The sequence below is a fragment of the Anser brachyrhynchus genome (genome assembly GCF_964034855.1).
Source record: "Anser brachyrhynchus genome assembly, chromosome: 1".
Taxonomy (NCBI): Eukaryota; Metazoa; Chordata; class Aves; order Anseriformes; family Anatidae; genus Anser; species Anser brachyrhynchus.
The window spans coordinates 51,597,052-51,616,017 of NC_137694.1; the positions used below are offsets into that span (position 1 = coordinate 51,597,052).

General features: G+C 34.6%; 1 protein-coding gene across 11 annotated transcripts in view; it reads left to right on the forward strand.

Annotated features, from left to right (window-relative positions):
- Window positions 1-18,457, forward strand: part of RASSF9 (Ras association domain family member 9) — a 37,122-nt gene extending 18,665 nt beyond the window's left edge. For 7 of the 11 annotated variants that reach the window (XM_080588274.1, XM_080588280.1, XM_080588272.1 and 4 more), the window contains one exon: window positions 7,673-18,457. In XM_080588274.1, coding sequence (XP_080444400.1) covers window positions 7,673-8,948 — 1,276 coding nt within the window. In that variant the 3' untranslated portion in view covers window positions 8,949-18,457. Of the gene's footprint in view, window positions 1-2,014; window positions 4,292-5,497; window positions 5,645-7,672 lie in introns of those variants that run through there. The other 4 variants (XM_080588278.1, XM_080588279.1, XM_080588277.1 and 1 more) reach the window with 3 other exon arrangements.
- The last annotated feature ends 509 nt before the right edge of the window (window positions 18,458-18,966 follow it).

An 18,966-nucleotide genomic window follows, 5' to 3' on the forward strand; every position in this document is an offset into this window, starting at 1 on the left:
TCTTGTTTTCTCAGGATGTTTTATGCCTCTGTTGTGCCCTTTTCAAAAGATAGCAAGTGTCTCAGTGACTGAGCTCACTTGGCCATAAGGTCTTTCCCCACTGCCCAACGTGACAGGCAGCAAAAGAGGCACAGAATACCTTGGCAAGGAGCTGGGAGTGTGCAGCTGGAGAGGAAAGGGAGAGCCTGCTGAGAGATGTGGGCAGCATAGCCTTGCCTGGGCCTGTCTGACACTGCTACCTCCTTCTTAGAGGACTGCAGATCATTCTGGACTCCCGAAGGGCACTGAGATGGCAGACACAAAAACTATAGGCAAGAACTCGACTGCAGGTACTTAGTAGGCAGCAAGAGGGTTGTTTCTAAAATCTTTTTATTTCAGTTCCGTCACATAGTTGCTTTTGGTTTCTTTATTGGGAGGAGAAAAAAAAAAAAAGAGAGAGAGAATTACTCTAGGTGCTATCTTGACAAAATATAGGGTTTTGTTTCATAGAAGTTTATAAATCTTATTCTGGGGAGCTCATGATAACAGCATACCTACCAGAGAGCTCAAGCCACCTGAGAACCCCATCAAAGCAGCCAGTCAACGACAAATTATCATCTGATTTGCTGCAGATTAGATTATATGCACAGATGCACTGTTGAGGCGGCAACATAGGAGACTGTTAATAAATTATTGCTCTGTTTTTTGTTTGTTTGCTTGTTTTCATTACAAATGTTATCTATGTTATGGTGTTTGGCTTTCTGGGTCTTAGGTATACTGAAATGTATTTGTAAAAGTACAGCATCAAAAAGAAAAAAACATAGAAGAAGAGATGATAAATACAGAATTGGATTCATTTTCTACAGTGAAACAGGCTACATTAGTTATATATATCATCTGCGAGCATCCCAGAAACTATCCTTCTGACATCAAGAATTACAGTTTTTGTGCCACTTGCAGATGCAATGATGAAAGAAATAAAGGTAACATTATTACACTGAGAAGTGTAATAATATTCCAACCCAAAAAGGTAGACACAACTTCATAGAGTCTGATTAACAGTAATTAAATTCATACATAATAAATAAAAGCTCTTCCATTTCTGAAAATTAAGATTATAAAATATATTTTTACCAATAAAACTAAGCTATTTCACACAGATGGCTTTCCAGTATGAACTCTTTGGTGGTAAATTTATAAAATATTAACAGTTTTGTATATTTTCCAGCAAAGGATTAATGTGTTTCTTTGTGAGTTACTTATGTTCACCTGCAGATTTTTTATTCAATATAAATTATTTCAGTGATTGGGAGGAGACAGTTAATAGAAGTTTGGATTATCAACATATTCAAATTTTACTATCACAAAAACTTTTGTCTAGGAAATTGGTCATACTGACTTAAAAATAGTAAAGCATTAAACAGTAGTGCTAGCAATGGGCTCACAAATATGTCTTGGCTGCGAAATTTCTAGCCGTTACCCGGGTATTTTTGAGTTACTCAGTTTGACTAGCTCCGTGGGATGAATACATTTAAAAAAGAAAAAAAGGAATGTCAATAAAATTCCATTTTAGTTTCAAGTGAAAGTATACAAAAAATTTAATGTGGTGAAGGGAGAGAATTATTTTATCTCTGTTTTTGTTTAAAAAGAAAAAAACTCTTTTAAGAAAAAAAACTCTTTTAGTGTCAATGATATTTTAGGAACATCATATTGAGCTGCTATCAATATCATACATAAATGATCTAGCCCTAGCATAATGTTTACTGAAATTAGTAAAAGTAGGAGGATTCCTTTATTTGATTGGTTTGTTTGCTTCTAAAGCTATACATTTCATATGTAGTAAGAGTGCTAAAACTTTCAGGAAGGCAAAGAATTATGTTTTTGATATGTATGTTTTTGTGCCAGTCACCCCTTACATTAGTCAATATTAGAAGTGTTGTTTTCAAGCTGTCTCATATTTTGACTTTGTGCAACATAAGTATGTGTTTTTGTTTTGTCTATACATTGCTGGAATGTATTACCTTTCTTCCCCTAGGCCTGAATAATAAATTAATGAAGCGTATATCTGATATGCAACAATCAGCTTGTGCTGACACAATCAAGGCTTTGTGTGAGGTCTGTGATATGATTAATATGTTTTTTGGGGGGTGATAATGAAGAGAAGCAAAATATAGAAGGCATGAAACTAGAAATCAAAACAAACAAAAAGGATTGGACTTTTGACCATTCTTAGGAAAGGAAGGACTTAGAAAACGAAGGACTTTTGACCATTCTTAAGTTTAAATGCTCATCTTTTCCAGAACAAAAGTGACTTTGGAAGAAAAAGGAAAAAAAAAAAAAAAGAAAAAAAAAGACATGCATGTTACTGTTATCATCAAGGCATTAAAATCATGGTTAGATAGATAGAACATTTCAGTGATCAATTCAAAGAAATAGAATTCAAACCAGAACTGGAAGCTTTAAAGATTGTTTACATCAACACCAATAAACTCTTTTTAAAAAGAGAAGTTGCCCAGCTAGTTTTGAAGCTACTAGAAGATGTTTCTGAAAGTGTTTTTCAAGAAAGCCAAATATTTAAACTGGAAAAACATCTTAGCTGCTACAGACGCATTAACTGATGTGTTATTCAAAAATAACAGTTCTTTTGCTTTCGTTAAAAAAATGCAGGATGCAAAGACCAAGGAATCAGTAAATATGAGAAGCTTGCCCCTTTGTTTGAGTGACCATCTAAAACTAGATCTTGTTGAAGATTGTCATTTCTATTATTACATATCAGAGGAAAAAAAAAATTGCTTTCCATGACCAACATTTATTCAATTTAAGGAGTGACAAACTGGATTACCTCTTCCTTACTATTGAAATTACTTCCTGGATTTCCTTATAAATGACATTAACATGTTAAACAGCAATTTTTTAGGTCCCGTGTTTAAGTTATCTGTAGTAAGTCTAATACTATCCAAACCATTCCTGTTACCTTTCTCTTGGTCAATAAACCAGAATGTGATTGGATTATTCTCACCTGTATTTAGCTATCTGAAAATGAGGTGTTTAGTTGAAGTTGACAAATTTCTTGTAGTTAATGAAAGAGAGGAATAGCTTCATTTGAGGTTTCATCCAAAAGATCATAAATGATTTAGAATATGGAGACTTTCTTCTTGGAGATCTACTCTCCTCTCATGTCAAGGAGGAGCTTTGATGATAAATATATACTGAAATCTTAACTTCCAGATGTCTAAGTGTGATGAATTCCACTTATATGCAGAATCCTGTCTCCTATTTCTATAAAGAAAGCACTACTTAATGAAGGATGGTTCCTAGTATTAGCATCTCCTTGCATCCTGAAAGCAGGTCTTTAATAATTGTTATGGTGTCCCTGACAAGCTAAAGCCTCGTTTTTGTTTGGCATAACTTGGATTAACTACCATTAAAGAATTAGAGAATAAATTTTACTTAAAAGGTCCATGGTAGGCCACATCAGTTTACCTCTTTATAGTGGGAAGATAATAAAGAACACTTAGAACGTTTTTTTTTTTTAAAGATATTAGAATTCCATGGTACTCTATGAATAAGATTATAAGTGATTTGTTAATTCTTTTTGAATTAAAAAGCAAAAGCAAAAAATATAGTAAGGCTACTGAATAAAAAAGAGGATAATATATGTTGTGACAAACACATGGAAAAAAAATTGCACTTTACAGATCTGTTTTGATTCAAGAATTACAGAATGTTTTTTCTTCTTTTCTCCAAAAGGTGACAATATAATTAGATGTATATTATATATACTTATACATTCACACACACATATATATGTAAAAGTACATATATGTATGTACAAGCTACTTGAGTTCTTTGTGTACCTTCATGTGTATACATTTTCCATTCCTGCAGCACTACTACGAGTTGTGGACTTTAGCATGTTAAATAGACCAGCAGAGAAAAATCCTTCCCAAGAAAACTCAATGTAAAGTCTGAGTAGACAAGTGCAATGTAACTGAAAAAAATAGTCAGTGGGAAGTCCATGTAAAAACACGTATAACATAAGTACTTATCAGTACACAAATGCAATGGAGTATCTAAGGAGTTTTTATGTTTTTTTTTTTTTTCTGAAGGTTTACTAATCTCTAAAAGAGAAAGTAAGCTTCTGCATAACTCAAATGAGCTCTTGCGCACTGAAAATACTGAGTAGGAGATGATACTTCAGTCAGGCAAAAACAAGAATGATAAAAACAGGAGGAATTTCCATGTGCAAACACATTACATAAGTCTCTCAGAAGAGTGCTCAAAGACTGAGATGACACACATTCTCTAAAATGTATGTATTGATTATGAAAAGCAATGGGAAATACCTGTTCTGAACTTACTGCCTCAAAGTCCCAGCCTAGTATTTCTTACATTTTTACATCTATTTCATTTTTATTTTTTTCTGACAGCACTTTTATAAGTTGAAATTCAATGACTGCTAGTATACTTTTATTTCTATGTCTATTGTTTATGTATAAATGGTGAGCATTTTTTGAGACACTTACTTTTGATAATTCATTTTCCATTATTTTATTCTTAATGTATAATGTAACCGTAGTTTCTTTTTTCTTTATATCTGTAGTGTAAAACAAATACCGAGCTATTTAACAGTCACCGCTGACTTAAATTGCAATTGTCTATTTATATGTTTCATTTAACTACTAATCTCTCAACAGACAAAAATTTTTCTATAGCATCCTGTATACCGTGAACCTGAAAGAATTTACAGATATTGACTTTTTATCATGTGGCATACCTAACAGTAATGCTATTTAATCTGATATTATAACTCAAATAGTTGTTTCTTTATGCATTTTGCCATTTTCTATGTCTGTGACATATTCTTATTTTCATAGTCTAGGAAAAATGTATTAATCTCTGAACACCAGTTTTAAAAACTAATTGTGGTAAAATGCTAGCCTGTAAGAAGGAGCTATTGAAGTGGGAAAATGATGTCATCACTTAGAGTAATCTAGCAAAACACAAATTTTATGGAAGGATGTTCCAAGGCCTGGAGCAATTGGACAGAGCTCTGCTGTGTGGTAGTAATAAAAAAGTCACTTTTGTACGTTTTATTTGTATTTATTTGCAGTCTCCAGTCTTTCGAGAATTCTTGCCTTGTGGTCAGAGTGGCACCTAGAACTGAGTCAATCATGGTTCAATTTTTTGGATTACAGTTTTTCTCCTGTGTTGTGTAATAAACAAGAAAAAGAAACAAGTTGGATTGCTTTAATAATCATAGGGTATAACCCTAATTAACCCAAGCAAAACTCCTAAGTCTCAAAAAAAATAGAAATCTCTTGTGAATATTTAATTATAGGTAGAAAAAAAATGTGGTATTGAGCCGTTAGAATACTGTCAAAATTGTCATTATCATTTTCAGGCTTTCTCCATCAGACTGGGTTAAATCCCATTCATTAAAATGAACTGGAATTGATACCAGAAAATCTAAAGATATGCATTTTTGCTCAGAGAATTTATTGTTTTATCATTTTAGGCAAGAAGCCATATCACCGGGTCTGGGCAAGCAAAAATTATGCATGTGGAGGCTAGAAGATAAGAATATCCTGGACATCACACTCTCCTCTCCTTTCAGCTACATCTCTTACATTGGCAGTGGCCTTGTGTCATTGAACAGCCTATGGTAGTCCAAACATAAAAGTTCGCTATAAAGTAAAATTTCTGCATTTTGTCATCTGAATCACACTCTAGGCTCTGCTGATTATATTGATTAGACAACTACAACAATTATAATGGGATCTTAGATATTTTAATTCAGATGTCTCTATCTGTAATGTGGTACCAGTTGGTAAGGTCAGATTAATACCACATTTACTGGAATTCATAAATAGAATGTATCTTAAAGCTTTTAAAATTTTCTTGCATTCATATAAGTTATATTTTGAAAAACTTCTGTATTTCTGTATTGCTTGAAAATGCAGGTGTGGCAGAAGAACTAGAGATCTATCTTACCATCAAGCTCTATTATATTTTCTGATTTTCAGCAGTATTTCAAAGTCCACTTATGCTCAGTATTTATTTGGAAGCATGATTCTACCCTACAGAAGCCTGGGTGATATTAAGAGCTCCTAAATTGTGCAATGTTTGTGTGATGAGAACAGATATGCAGATCTGAAAGTTACTCTGCTGTGGATCTGTATGTTACTCTAGGACAGTCTGGAAATTTAATGCAGATTGCCATACTTTGATACTTATTGGTAGTTAACACTTGCTAAGTGTACAAAAAATAAATATGATGAAATACATTTTTGTGGGAGATGCACATTTACCTGGGCTAGTATTAATATTAGAGAAGAAGCTGAAATTGGCGTATTTTTCTGTTACTGATTCCAAAAGTATTTCTTCATGTCATTTAAAAAAGTATATTGTGTTATACAAGAAAACAGGAGTTTTTCAATGTTGTAGGCATATCAGGATTATAGCTGTTATTCATATGGTCTCTGCCATTTTGACCTGGTTTGGGTTGGGATAGAGTTTTTTTGTTGTTGTTTGTTTGTTTTCATAGGGGTATGTGCTGAGTTTGGGTTTTAGGATGAGAATAATGCTGATAACACACTGATGTTTTATTTGTTGCCAAGCAGTGCTTACAATAAGTCAAGTTCTTTTCAGTTTCTTGTGCTGGCCTGCCAGTGAGGAGGCTGTGTTCGCACAAGGAACTGTGAGAGAACACAGCCAGGACATCTGACTCAAACTGGCCAAAGAGAGACGTCCCATACCATATGGTGTCCTGCTGAACTATAAAACTGGTATGGTGGGCCAGGTATGGGACAGCTGCTCAGAGAGGGGCTGGGGATTGGTCAGCAGTTTGTGAGCATAAAACGGAGCGTAGCCAGCAGGTCAAGGGAGGTGATCCTCCCCCTTTACTCTGCCCTGGTCAGGGCTCACCTGGAGTACTGTGTCCAGTTCTGGGCTCCCCAGTACAAAAAAAGACAGGGATCTTCTGGAAAGAGTCCAACGGAGGGCCACAAAGCTGATACGGGGCCTGGAACATCTTCCTTATGAGGAAAGACTGAGAGACCTGTGTCTGTTCAGCCTTGAGAAGAGAAGACGAGATCTTATCAATGTTTACAAATATCTTAAGTGTGGGATACAGTGGGATTTGGCCAACCTCTTTTCAGTGGTCTGTTGGGTTAGGACAAGGGACAACGGTCAAAAAATGGAGCACAGGAAGTTCCACACCAACATGTGAAAGAACTTCTTCATGGTGAGGGTGATAGAGCACTGGAACAGGCTGCCCGGGGAGGTTATAGAGTCCCTTTCTCTGGAGATATTCAAGGCCCGTCTGGACGCCTACTTGGGCAGCCTGCTCTAGGGAACCTGCTTTGGCAGGGGCGTTGGACACAGTGATCTTTCGAGGTCCCTGCCAACCCCTGTGATTCTGTGATTCTGAGAGCAATTGCATTGTGCTTTATTTGTTTATATATATATATATATAATTATTATTTTCTCTTCCTTTGCTGTCCTATTAAACTGTCTTTATCTCAGCCCATGAATTTTATCCAGTATTTTCAGATATTTTCCATGGAGGAAGTGGAGGGAGTGAATGGCGGTGTGGTGCTTAGCTGCCTGCTGGGTTAAACCGTAACAAAATTAAATTCTATTTAAATTTGGTCTCTCTCTCTCATTTTTATTTATTTATTTATTTTTTTAGATCTCCCAGCAAGGAGATGGCTTCAAATGAAAGAGAGATTGTGGTGTGGGTTTGCCAGGAAGAGAAGATTGTATGTGGCCTGACAAAACGCACAACTTGTGCAGAAGTGATTCAAGCACTACTTGAGGAACATCAAGCAACATTCGGAGAGAAAAAGGTCCTCTTTGGAAAACCTAGTGATTATTGTATTGTAGAAAAATGGAGAGGCTCTGAGCGAGTCCTTCCTCCATTGACAAAAATTCTGAGACTTTGGAAGGCCTGGGGGGAAGAACAGCCCAATTTGCACTTTGTGTTGGTAAAGTCTGATGCTTTCCTCTCATTTCCGTTGTGGAAAACAGCTGAAGCTAAGGTAGTACAAAATGTAGAAAAGCAGTGGGAACTCAGCCCAGCCAATTACATGAAGATGTTGCCAATAGACAAGCAAAAGAAAATTGTCAGGAAGACTTTCCGGAAACTGGCCAAACTTAAACAGGACAGTGTTCAGCAAGACAGAGATAATATGGAGACACTGATTCATCTGATCATATCTCAAGATCATACCATTCATCAGCAAGTCCTTAGAATGAAGGAACTAGATATGGAAATTGAAAAATGTGAAGCACAATTCCATTTAGACCGTGTAGCCAATGATGGAGAAAATTATGTGCAGAACTCCTATTTAATGATCAATCCAAGTGAGGCTGAGCAGCAAGGGAGTAGGCCAGATGATCAAAAAGAGATGCATGAATATTTCAGCAAAAGTGAGGGAATTTTACAGGTCGAAGAGAGACTGAAACATCACAGACAATTAATAGAGAAGCTGTGTGCTGAAATTGAAAAAGAAGTATATGGTATATGTTCAGAAAAAAAAGGAGATGATATTCGCACAGAAGGAGCTTCTAATGCTCAAGTAGAAAACTCAAATTTGGAAAGTGTAAAGTATGAGCTGGAAAAAAGTATGAAAGATGGTCTGAGAATCAATTCATACCTGAGCTGCATTCAGAAAGAGCTTACCTACAGGGACTCATTGCTTCAAAAGAAGGAAAAAGAGTATGAACTTCTTACAGAAGAATTTAATTTACTACATATTAAAGACAACATCGAAACTAGGCTTCCATTGAATGAAGAGCCACCCAAGGGCAGTGGCAACTCCAGTAACAGCATTGCAGTTCCTGACTTTGTTCACAGAGTGACTAATCTGGATATAAACGATACAGACTCTGACACTGGAATCAGCTCTACACACAGTCAGGACTCTGAAATAACTTCTGGGGACATGGTACTGTTATCAACATAGTTGAAAACAGTCATGCATTTTTGAAAAGTTATATTTTGAGGGATACATAGAAGAATAGGTAGACTATATTGTCTTGAGAGTTCAGCCTCTTAAGATGTTACAACTGTGGCACCGCTCTAGCAAAGTAAACAGTGTCTATGTGCTTAAAAGTATACTTGTGGTTAAATGCACAGGCAGTCTTGTGGGTTCACTGCTAATAGGTGCAAAGTTGCACCTATTATATTTGCAAAAAAAAAATCAGGACATAGCGTTTAGACCTTGTAAAATTGATACTCAGTGAAACAGCAGCATTCTGACTAGCTTGAACCAAACGCCTGGAGTTTTGATATCCCGCAACCTTTGATTTCACATCTACATCTCCCTAACTGTTAAGGAATGTGAATTAGAGATTAGACCCAACTAAATGGAGAGATTGATTTTCTGCTCTGTTACATAAGCTTTATTCAGCTGGAGTTTCCCTGGCATATAATATAATCAAGCATGTAGTCTGTTAAAAATTAGTTTTTATGATGCTGTAAGACAAAAAAATGCAATTGCATTTATGCTATATATTTAAACTTAGTGCTGAGTTAACAGGATGGTAGGTTCAAAACCACCTTTATCCCAATATAAAAATGACCTTACACACATAGGTAGTTAATTTCCATTGTCTTTCAGCAAGTCTAACTGCTACTAAGATCTTTAAAACTCCTGCTCCTCTGCTGTTACCCTGCAGTTGCCGTGGTGACGCTATACGGACACACAGTTTTGCCAGCGGGCATGTCAGAACTGCCTACCTCCTGTTTCTGTGAGCTGATCAAATCCCAAGCTCACACCTAGCCCCAGGGCGTTTTCAGGAAGGCTTTCTCCTGCTTATCTCACCAGTAAGATCCAATGTCTTGGGCCTCCTCAGATCATGACTACCAAATCAAACATAAACCAAGAGACAGACAGGGGCCAGACATTTTTGGCTCTGGCTACTGGTTCCCAAGAGCCAGGTAGTTACTCTTCTCAAACAGCAGATAGGTTGTCCAATCCTGTCCAGTACTGATTTGGAGCAGCAATATGGCCCTTATGTTATCTCCTTGGTGATAACTTTAGGATACAACTAAAACTGTTCCAATTTAAATATTGGGCCATGAGGGAGGGAGAGGAGAGTGTCAAATTATTTCACTTAGGAAGCAGTCATTAAGATCACATGTAAATTCAGAATTGAAGTATATGTCTTCCCAGTTACCGAACAAGATTTCTAACTCTGAGCTAGAGACTTTGCTAACAGAGAGAACATGAATAATTTCTGGGTTGCACACTGAGGGTTGCCATGTTTCTATTTTGCAGATGAATCTGTTTAAGGCTCTTGAAAACATAATGTAAATCTAATTAAATGAATTGAATGGAGAAAGAGTTACAGCATTTCTAAATGAAGTTTAGCTCGAACAAAGTTCAAACAGATACTGGAATTAAAAGCCTTCAAAGTAAATGAAAGGACAATACCTGGATGGAATAAATATACTTTCAGGAGCACTGCTTTCCTTTCCTATATTTTTCTCCTCTTAAATGGCTGTCAACCATCTGTATTCTAAAATGACGGAAGTGCTAGGACTGCTGATTAACACATATTTGATACAGGAAAAAAAAAAGTATAAAAAGTCAGTTTTCATGTTTCTTTTTTTAAAAAAAGATTTTTGAATCCTGGATATTATAGAGTTTTTATTCCAGGAATATGTGCTAGTTACCTTAATATATTTTGTGTTGTATTTTTATCATACAATGTTATTTGAATACTTCAGTAATAATATGTCATATGTAGACTCATGAGCTCCTGATGGAAATTTATCAAATATCTCTGTAATAATTTATTAATGCAAGTCAGCATCTTTTGAAATCTGTAGTATCGCTCTGACAAGTAGAAAGTGCAGAGCTCTGAATGTTGAGAGTAGGCTAATGTATTCTCTGAGTTCTTGTGAATGTAGGTAATAGTTATTTCTACTGAGTCTTTTTTTCTTTTTTTTTTTATAAATACTTAGGGGATAAAAATTCAAGCAGAATAATATTCATACCTATGCAGGCCAGTACAAGACCTGTGTGGGAAATAATTTCCAATCACACTCTACCAGAGTTAGTTTACGCATAGGAACTTGTACTGGTTTTTGGATGTGATCTTTATCCACAATATGTGCTTGATTGTACATCCCCTGCAACGTGTAGATCTTAAGAGTATTATTGTGTTTTAAAAGAAAATAGGAAAAATAGGTTGAGAGAGTATTTCTTAATAAAATAAAATAACACAATTCACAATGTTTTGAAGCTTATAATTTGATATTTCATAAAAACTTATTTCTTTCTGAATTTAAATGAATGTACAGGATAATGAAATACTATATGCACTCTTTGCTATTTATCTGCTTATACACTTTTCATGCACTCGTTTAACCTGTTTTTAGGTTGTTAAAAGTAGAATTTATCATCCTTTATGCTCCTTACTTAACCATTTTTACTTTGCCTTAACTGTCTACATTTTTTTAAAATAATTCCCAGAAGGAAATGCAAACCCAAATATTTTGTCTCATTTTCTGACATTCTTTTAAGCCAATTCTCTTTCCATCTTAACATTTGAGGTTTATTTTATAAAAAAATTCCATGGAGTATGTTATACTTATGGACAAAGTTCAAAAAAAGTCTTACATAAGAGGAAAGAAAAATTATACCCAGGCAGAGAAAACAGGAAACGTCAAAGTGTAATGAAAGGAAATCCAGTACTTTACACTCATCTGTACAATGGGGTTTTGAAAGAAAAATATTTATTTCAGAGTGAGAGGAATAAAAAAGTGAGTAGGGTCAGACTCAGCCTGATTGTTTTGGGGTGGGATAGGTTAGTTCCTGAGATGAATCTAGGCAGATATCTTCAGTGACTGTCATCTGGGCTAACAATACTGAAATGAAACAGTACTGACACTTGGCTAATACAAAGTGCACTGGCTCCTACATACCTAAATAGTAACACATATATATTTGTAACCAATATAACTATGAAAATTTCCATGGAACAAAGTATATACCCCAATCTCATGTTTCTGCACAACTTACTATATACTTTTACAAATTTGATGAAAGCAAGTGAGTCAATTTAATTACCTACTTAAGTTCCTTGATGATGACTCTTTCATTTACAAGGCAAATATAAAATACAATTATTTTATTATACATAAATTTACAGTATTTAATATCCACTTATATGCTTAAAAATTACAGTGTTATTACATTTTATTTTATTTTTTCCCCTGGAAAACTGAGCAATCCCCAAGAAATTCTGTTACTTCAGACTAATAGATAATATCTTTATCTTCAGATTGTACATTCAGGGATTCTTCTGCTGGCTGCCTTATGTTCCATATATACATAGAGATTGCTGACAAAGGATATTCTATTATATGATACTGACAGATTGAAGCTCTCATGTCTGTGAATTTCAACTTGCAGCTTTAGGCTGCTAAGATTAATAAGCTTTTCATTTCTCTACATGCCCAGAATCATCATTTGTTAGTTTTTGCATATTTCCAACTGTGCAAAGACATAAACAGATGTAATGTAACAAATCATTATTACAAAATCATATCATTTCTACTTCTGATTGCCTAAATGTGTTCATTGCTTTGGAGAGACAGAAATCTAGATTTATGAACCTAATTCAGCAATGTACTGATGTATTTAGCTTTAAGCAAATAGTAACTTGAATTATTTTGTGTGTGATGCATGTTGTATTTTCTTTAGTAATACGTGAGCATTCCTTGCTAACTTTTTTATATTCTCAACTGTTCATTCTGTTTAAATATACATATATTTTTTTCCATTTTCATCTCATGAAACTTTTTTTTTTTAATAAAATATCTTTTCTAATGATGAACATGTTCATTAATAGTGCAAGTGGTATATGCACATAAGAACAGAAGTCTCTAATCCAAAGGACTTTTTTCTAAACCTACCTTAGACCATCTTTTCTGGTCTTGCAAGTTAAGTAAGCTTGCAGTTGCATGCTCAGCGTGATTATATGCATAATATTTTCTTTTCCTAGAGCTGTGGTGTTTATCTTTTTGGGTATTTTACTACCGTATTTGAAAAGCATCTAAATTATTTGACATTTTATAAAATCTGAAATGTGTTCAAATGAATGTAGTTTATTTTTTAAGATTCTATTTTGTTTGTGATACATTTTGTAAAATGTAATAGTCTCATTCCAAAGTTATTTTGTTGTCATTTTATTTATTTATTTATTTTAACAAGAAACCCAGACTATGTTACACTATAACAAACTCTTATAGTCCATTCTCAAACAGAACTTTCCATGACTGAAATTATTGTCTTACAAAGAATGGTTTGCTGGGATAGAAAATACACACAGAAATAGTTTCTTTCTAATACTTAACAGATTATAATATTTCATTTATATGCCCTACATCAAACAGAGATTTTCAGAGAGATGCCTGCAGACTGAATTTCTGGAGTCAAATTTACGGCTGCCTTTCATGTCCAATAGATCAGGTCCAACTGGAATCCAGTCACTTTTTTTTTTTTTTTTTTTTTTTCATGGGAGCTCTTTGTAATGTTTTACTAGCCTTCAGGTTTCACCCAGGAAACATTTCCAAATAATAACATGTAGTTAGGTTTCAGCAGTATTTTGCTTTTTCTGAATTATGAATTAAGTGCTTACATTTTATGATACATTTGTTTTTTTAAAAAAAAAAAATCTCAAACTTCAAATCTGTTTAGTATTCATACTAGTTTTCTATCTTATTTGACTGGAATTTGAAGTTTTTCATATCAGTGATTCATTCAAAAACCAAATTATCATTCCATTTTCAAAAACATTTACTGTAAGAATGACAGAAACTCTTGACTGTGCTAGCTTTGTCAGCTGAATCCCCGGTAAAGGTGGGAAATGTAGTCTTTCTACATGTAAATGCAGGTTTTGGCTTATGCAATAACTGTATGCATATTTTGCTTGACTAGCCTGTTGGTTGAGATTTTAATTCATGTAAATATTTGAAAACTTAATTTGTGATCTTCAGTCCATTCACTGGCAAGCATTTTTCAGGAAATAATATTTTTTGGGGGGAGAGGGAGATTACTTTGTTAAGAATAACTCTTGTTAGGATCCAGTTAAGAAAGAATAAAGGCAAAAAGCCCAGTTGGTACAAAAAGTTTGCTGGCAGCCAGAAGCTCCATTTGATCCTATGAAGGTTGGAGAGAGCTTATAATATTAACTGAAGAAAGTCAAGCAGTTACTTCAATTATTTTCTATATTTTTTTTTTCATTCCACAATGCATACAAGTAGAAGAGTACACAAGGGCATCTGAGCACTTTACCAGTGCAGTCCTGAGAATAATATGTCAGTAACTCTGTTACAGATTATAGGGAAAAGGAGTTATTTGCATGAGAAAGTAGTTAGGCATAATATTAGACAGGGACCTTTTGATTTAGAGAGCTTTTGGCACTCATGACCTACAAGTAGTACATACTCCTTTTGTATTAGAATCTAGTGACAAAAAAAATATATATATATATGCAGTGTTCACTGTAATTTAAATTCTTTTGCAGGTTGTCACAGACTATGTGAACATAAAGCTTGTTTTGCCATTTTCCCCATTTCTGATTCCACTCGTCTTCATACTTTACCTAAATATCAGTCTTATCTTTTTTGCAGCTCTGTGCAATTTCCATTATGTTCATATCTGTACTTTTTTTTTTTTGAGTTATTCAGTTGGTTAGATCAGATTTTTTTAGAATTTTTCCAACATAAAATATCGTGCTTTTATTTTATGTTCATTCTTATTTTGCATCAGATCTGCTTTATTTCTGACTTCTGAGTGCATGTATTTGTTTTAAACCGCAGATTAAGTAGCTACACTGCAGTTACTTCACATTTTATTTTGCTCAAATATTCATAAAACAGGTATATAGACTTTGTTGGAGAGGAGGTTAAATCCCAGTTCACCAAGTCTTTTAGTATAATAGTTTGCATACAGTAAATTGCCCTTACCTTCACTCTGCTTTATGTATGAAAAAGTTTAAGTGGATCAGAAGGTGCTTTTATGTAACATAAGTCTTAACTGAAGTATTTCTTAAATTATTTATAGTTGCACTGAATTCTGCCAACAAAATTATGAACTGGTACTATTTCTTTTCTGGTCTTTTCATGTCAAAAAGAGCCAGCTCAATCATAAACTGTGACAGTACTGCACAGTCACACATTTCTAGAACAGTCGATTAGCAATACATGGATTTGCTAATGTTCACTAAACTGTTCAATATGTGTAAAGGTAAGAGCTTGAAATAGTCATGAAGCTGTTACTGATGATGACCCCAAGAAGCAGAACTTTCCTTGTAACATTGACCATTTTGAGGGCTGCATATTTTTGCCATCTGGATTATTATTTTACTATGCAAACAATTTTGTTCTGTAAATTCGAACACTCCCTTTCGTTGGAAGGATTTTATATTAACAAGCAGCTATTCAGTTGTTTTTCATTTCTTAACAAAAGTCTGGTGATATAAATAAATTTTAGCTCAAGTGTTTTGAAGAAAAATTGTACAATTCTTTTCTAGAAAGATTAACCACTTTTATATCATTGCTGTTTTCAGCATTCTTTTCCAAGACATATTTCGTGTATTTGGTTTCAATGTCTAAAATTACAGGCCAAGAGTGTTTGTAGTTAAGTCAATATTTGAGCTATGCAACATAGGCATTTAGGGAAAGGCCAAGTCCTGTGCTTGTGTAACTGTTTCATTGCTGTAAAATTCCATGAGTTTCAGGGAAGAGAGACTGCTTATATATGACTATGGAGGGGAAGCAAAGCCATTTCACAGCTTCTGCTGTAAGATGAGTGTTCTTCAACAAAACCTTGGTGAGGATGGCAAGAGAATGTGTTATGAACTGTAATCTTCTGATAATCTAACTTCTTGAGTTTTGTGATTACATGGGACTCTCTACTTTCAGGAGTGAGGAAGGGAATAAATTTCTTGATTTTGCAGAACTGCCTGAAAAAAGACCCCCCCCCCCTTTTTTTTTTTCCAAACATGAAAAGCTAGTTCAGAACCAATAACTTTTTATGGTCTTTAAGCTAATGTCATGGTGAAGAGGTCTTGTTAAAGTCTTTTAGTTATTGGGTTGGTAATGCTGTAGTTTTAAATCACGGTTTGGCCTCAAAAAACTCTTCACATCTGAATTTACTGAATGACAACAGTACTGCAGAGTAGTATGCAAGAAATGTGTCCATCAAGTAAGTAGATTAATATCCTTATATTCCTTATTTTCTGCATAAAAGTAAAACATTTTGTTCTGATTCCCAGCTAATTTTCCATTTTTTTAACAGTCTACATTACTTCCTTTTTTTTTAGTGATAGTGTAGTTTTTTATAGTTTTGTTTCATTTTGTTCTGTTTTGTTTTTAGGCTATGACACTCCCCAAGTAGCATTTTGACTCACAATCAGTGTTAACAGCTATAGACACAGATTCAGTTTATTAATGCAGCTACTACAGTACTGAGACAGATTTTTTATCAATACTTTTAGAAATGGATTTATGAAAAATGCATGATTTTATGAATTACAGAAAAGATTGTCACTGAGAATGGAAAACCACCAACTAATAAAGAGTATGGGGAAACTTCGTCTGTAGGACATTTTTTTTTTTTTTTGTGGGAGAGGTTGCTATTTTATTTTTTAACACACCAAAGTATTGAAATGTACTGAAAATGGGCTTGTTATGACTCATGCATTTGTATGTGTCTTTCTCCCATTTCAAGTTTCCTTGCTACAGCACTAATATTTCTGGCATTTAATGTGCTGAGACTCTCCTACTCCATGATCCCATGTGCCTAATGCTGTCAAGGCAGACTTAGATATGACCAGTTGCATCTGGTAGTTGAGGTCCCAGTGTGAGTTTTGCAGAGGTGGGTAGTTTATGCTTGTCAGATGCTTAGCTCACAAGGCAGATAATCATGAATCTCAGAACTGAACTGTGCTGCCATATTTTTTCTCCTAACACATACTCTTATATGAGTAGGAAACAACATCAACACACAATTGGCTGTTATATCACAGACATATTAGATAATTTCTGCCTTATTTTTTTCTGTGTCCTGGGACAGCTTTTGAGAGGTCTGAAAAAGGGATGAATTTAAGTGTGGTTTACCATGAAATTGGATAAAAGTAAGAGTTGAAGTGGAGCCATCCATTAAAAACAAAACAAAACAACAACAACAACAAAACACACAAATTTATAAAAGCCAGCAGAGCAAAGACGTACACACAGATATAAAGTAGAATATTTTGTCCCTTGTTGTGGGTGTGACAAAATCTTAGGCCGTAGTCATCCATATCATATGACAACCCCAGATTTGTTTCTGGTTGAAAATGAAAATTAGAAACACCTGTTATGCAGTGATAGTAATCATCCATTGCCAAGGAGAAGGAAACTCATCATCTCCAGGACTCCTTAAATTGAGACAGGATGTTTTTATGCTCTAGTAAAGTACAAATTAATGAGCTTGACAGCATTCACTTACATAGGAGGGGAAAATGATATGTTCCACTACAAGAATTATTGGTGTTTTTTTATGACCTGGGTTAGGCAAAGACCAAACCAGATTATCATTATGTCTTAAAATAGGCCCTTAAAATTTACAGCTTCTCAGAAAAAAAATATATATACAAATTAAATATATATATATATATAAAAATGATGAAGAGAAAGAGGAGGCCTGAAACATGCCCTAAAATATTTTCTTTGTAATAAAAGTACCACTGTTTCCAGAACTGGCAAATCTACTTGTTTTGGAATTTTTATGTCCCTGGACTTTGTATATATTTCAGCCTAACTGAAAACTTCTTATACACACACACACACACACACACACGAAACTTGAAAAAGAGCCACCCCCACCACATCTGAAAACAAACAAACAAACAAAACTACATCAAAACAAAACAAAAAACAACCCGCAAGCTGGGAGTTCTTTTACTGCTTTCCCATCTGGCAGTTAAAAGAAGTATTGCCTACACTCCTACACAATGTACATCTCTGATGTCAAGACATGCAGAGATTCAACTGTCAGCACAATGACAAACAGTCAAAGAAATAGTCTCTTACATGTGAGAAACTAGGCTCATAATGACTGAGTCATTCAAAGTTGTGAAACTTCTGTCAGAGCCAGGAAATAAACAAAGTTAGGTTTGCTATCTGTCTAGATAGCAATGTTACAGCTTTCCTTCCTATCTAGATTCTCCCATCCTGGAACACTTTACCTTTGTAAGAGAAGCAGGAAGGTTCTGAGGAGCTAGTCTAAATCTGCACACAGTAAATCATTCCTACTTCCTCCTGCTGAAATTGTAATACTACCACAGGGCTAAAAGGGTCAAAATGCTGTGTGTGTGACATCTGACAAACGGTGAGAAGAAGATGGGGAAAATGGATGAATGCAAAGGGAAGATAAATCACCATATTAAACAAAACAAAACAAAACAAAAAAAAGACGGAGTAAGTTTCAACTTTTTTCTTTACCAGTGCAAAAGAATTGAAATACCATAGCCCAAAGGTATTACTTCTGCCTTTAGTGTTTAGCTAAATGCCACATTCCTTTTAAGTATGCATTACAAATTTCCAAACTGCTTCAAATTTAATTGTTAATTTTCTATCCACTATTTCTCTATAGGTTTGGGATGGTTTTGCTTCATGCGGCAATATGAAGTAAAATTCTAAAAATCAGTTCTGGTCTTACTTTATTAGGGTTAGAATCTGAGCTGTTTGTTGCTATTTAAGCTTTCTGTCATGTAGATGCACTCAATTCTCTTTAACTTACTGCGATAAAACTATACCTGCAAAAATGACTTCTGCATTTTTTTCCTTTATGTATTCAATACAAATCATGAAGCACTGTAATAGAAATACTGTAATTATGTTAGTCTTACACTACCAGTTAAATAGCTTAGTAAATTCTCAGGAGTTGTGTGTAAGATTGAAGACCAAGATGTACATTACAT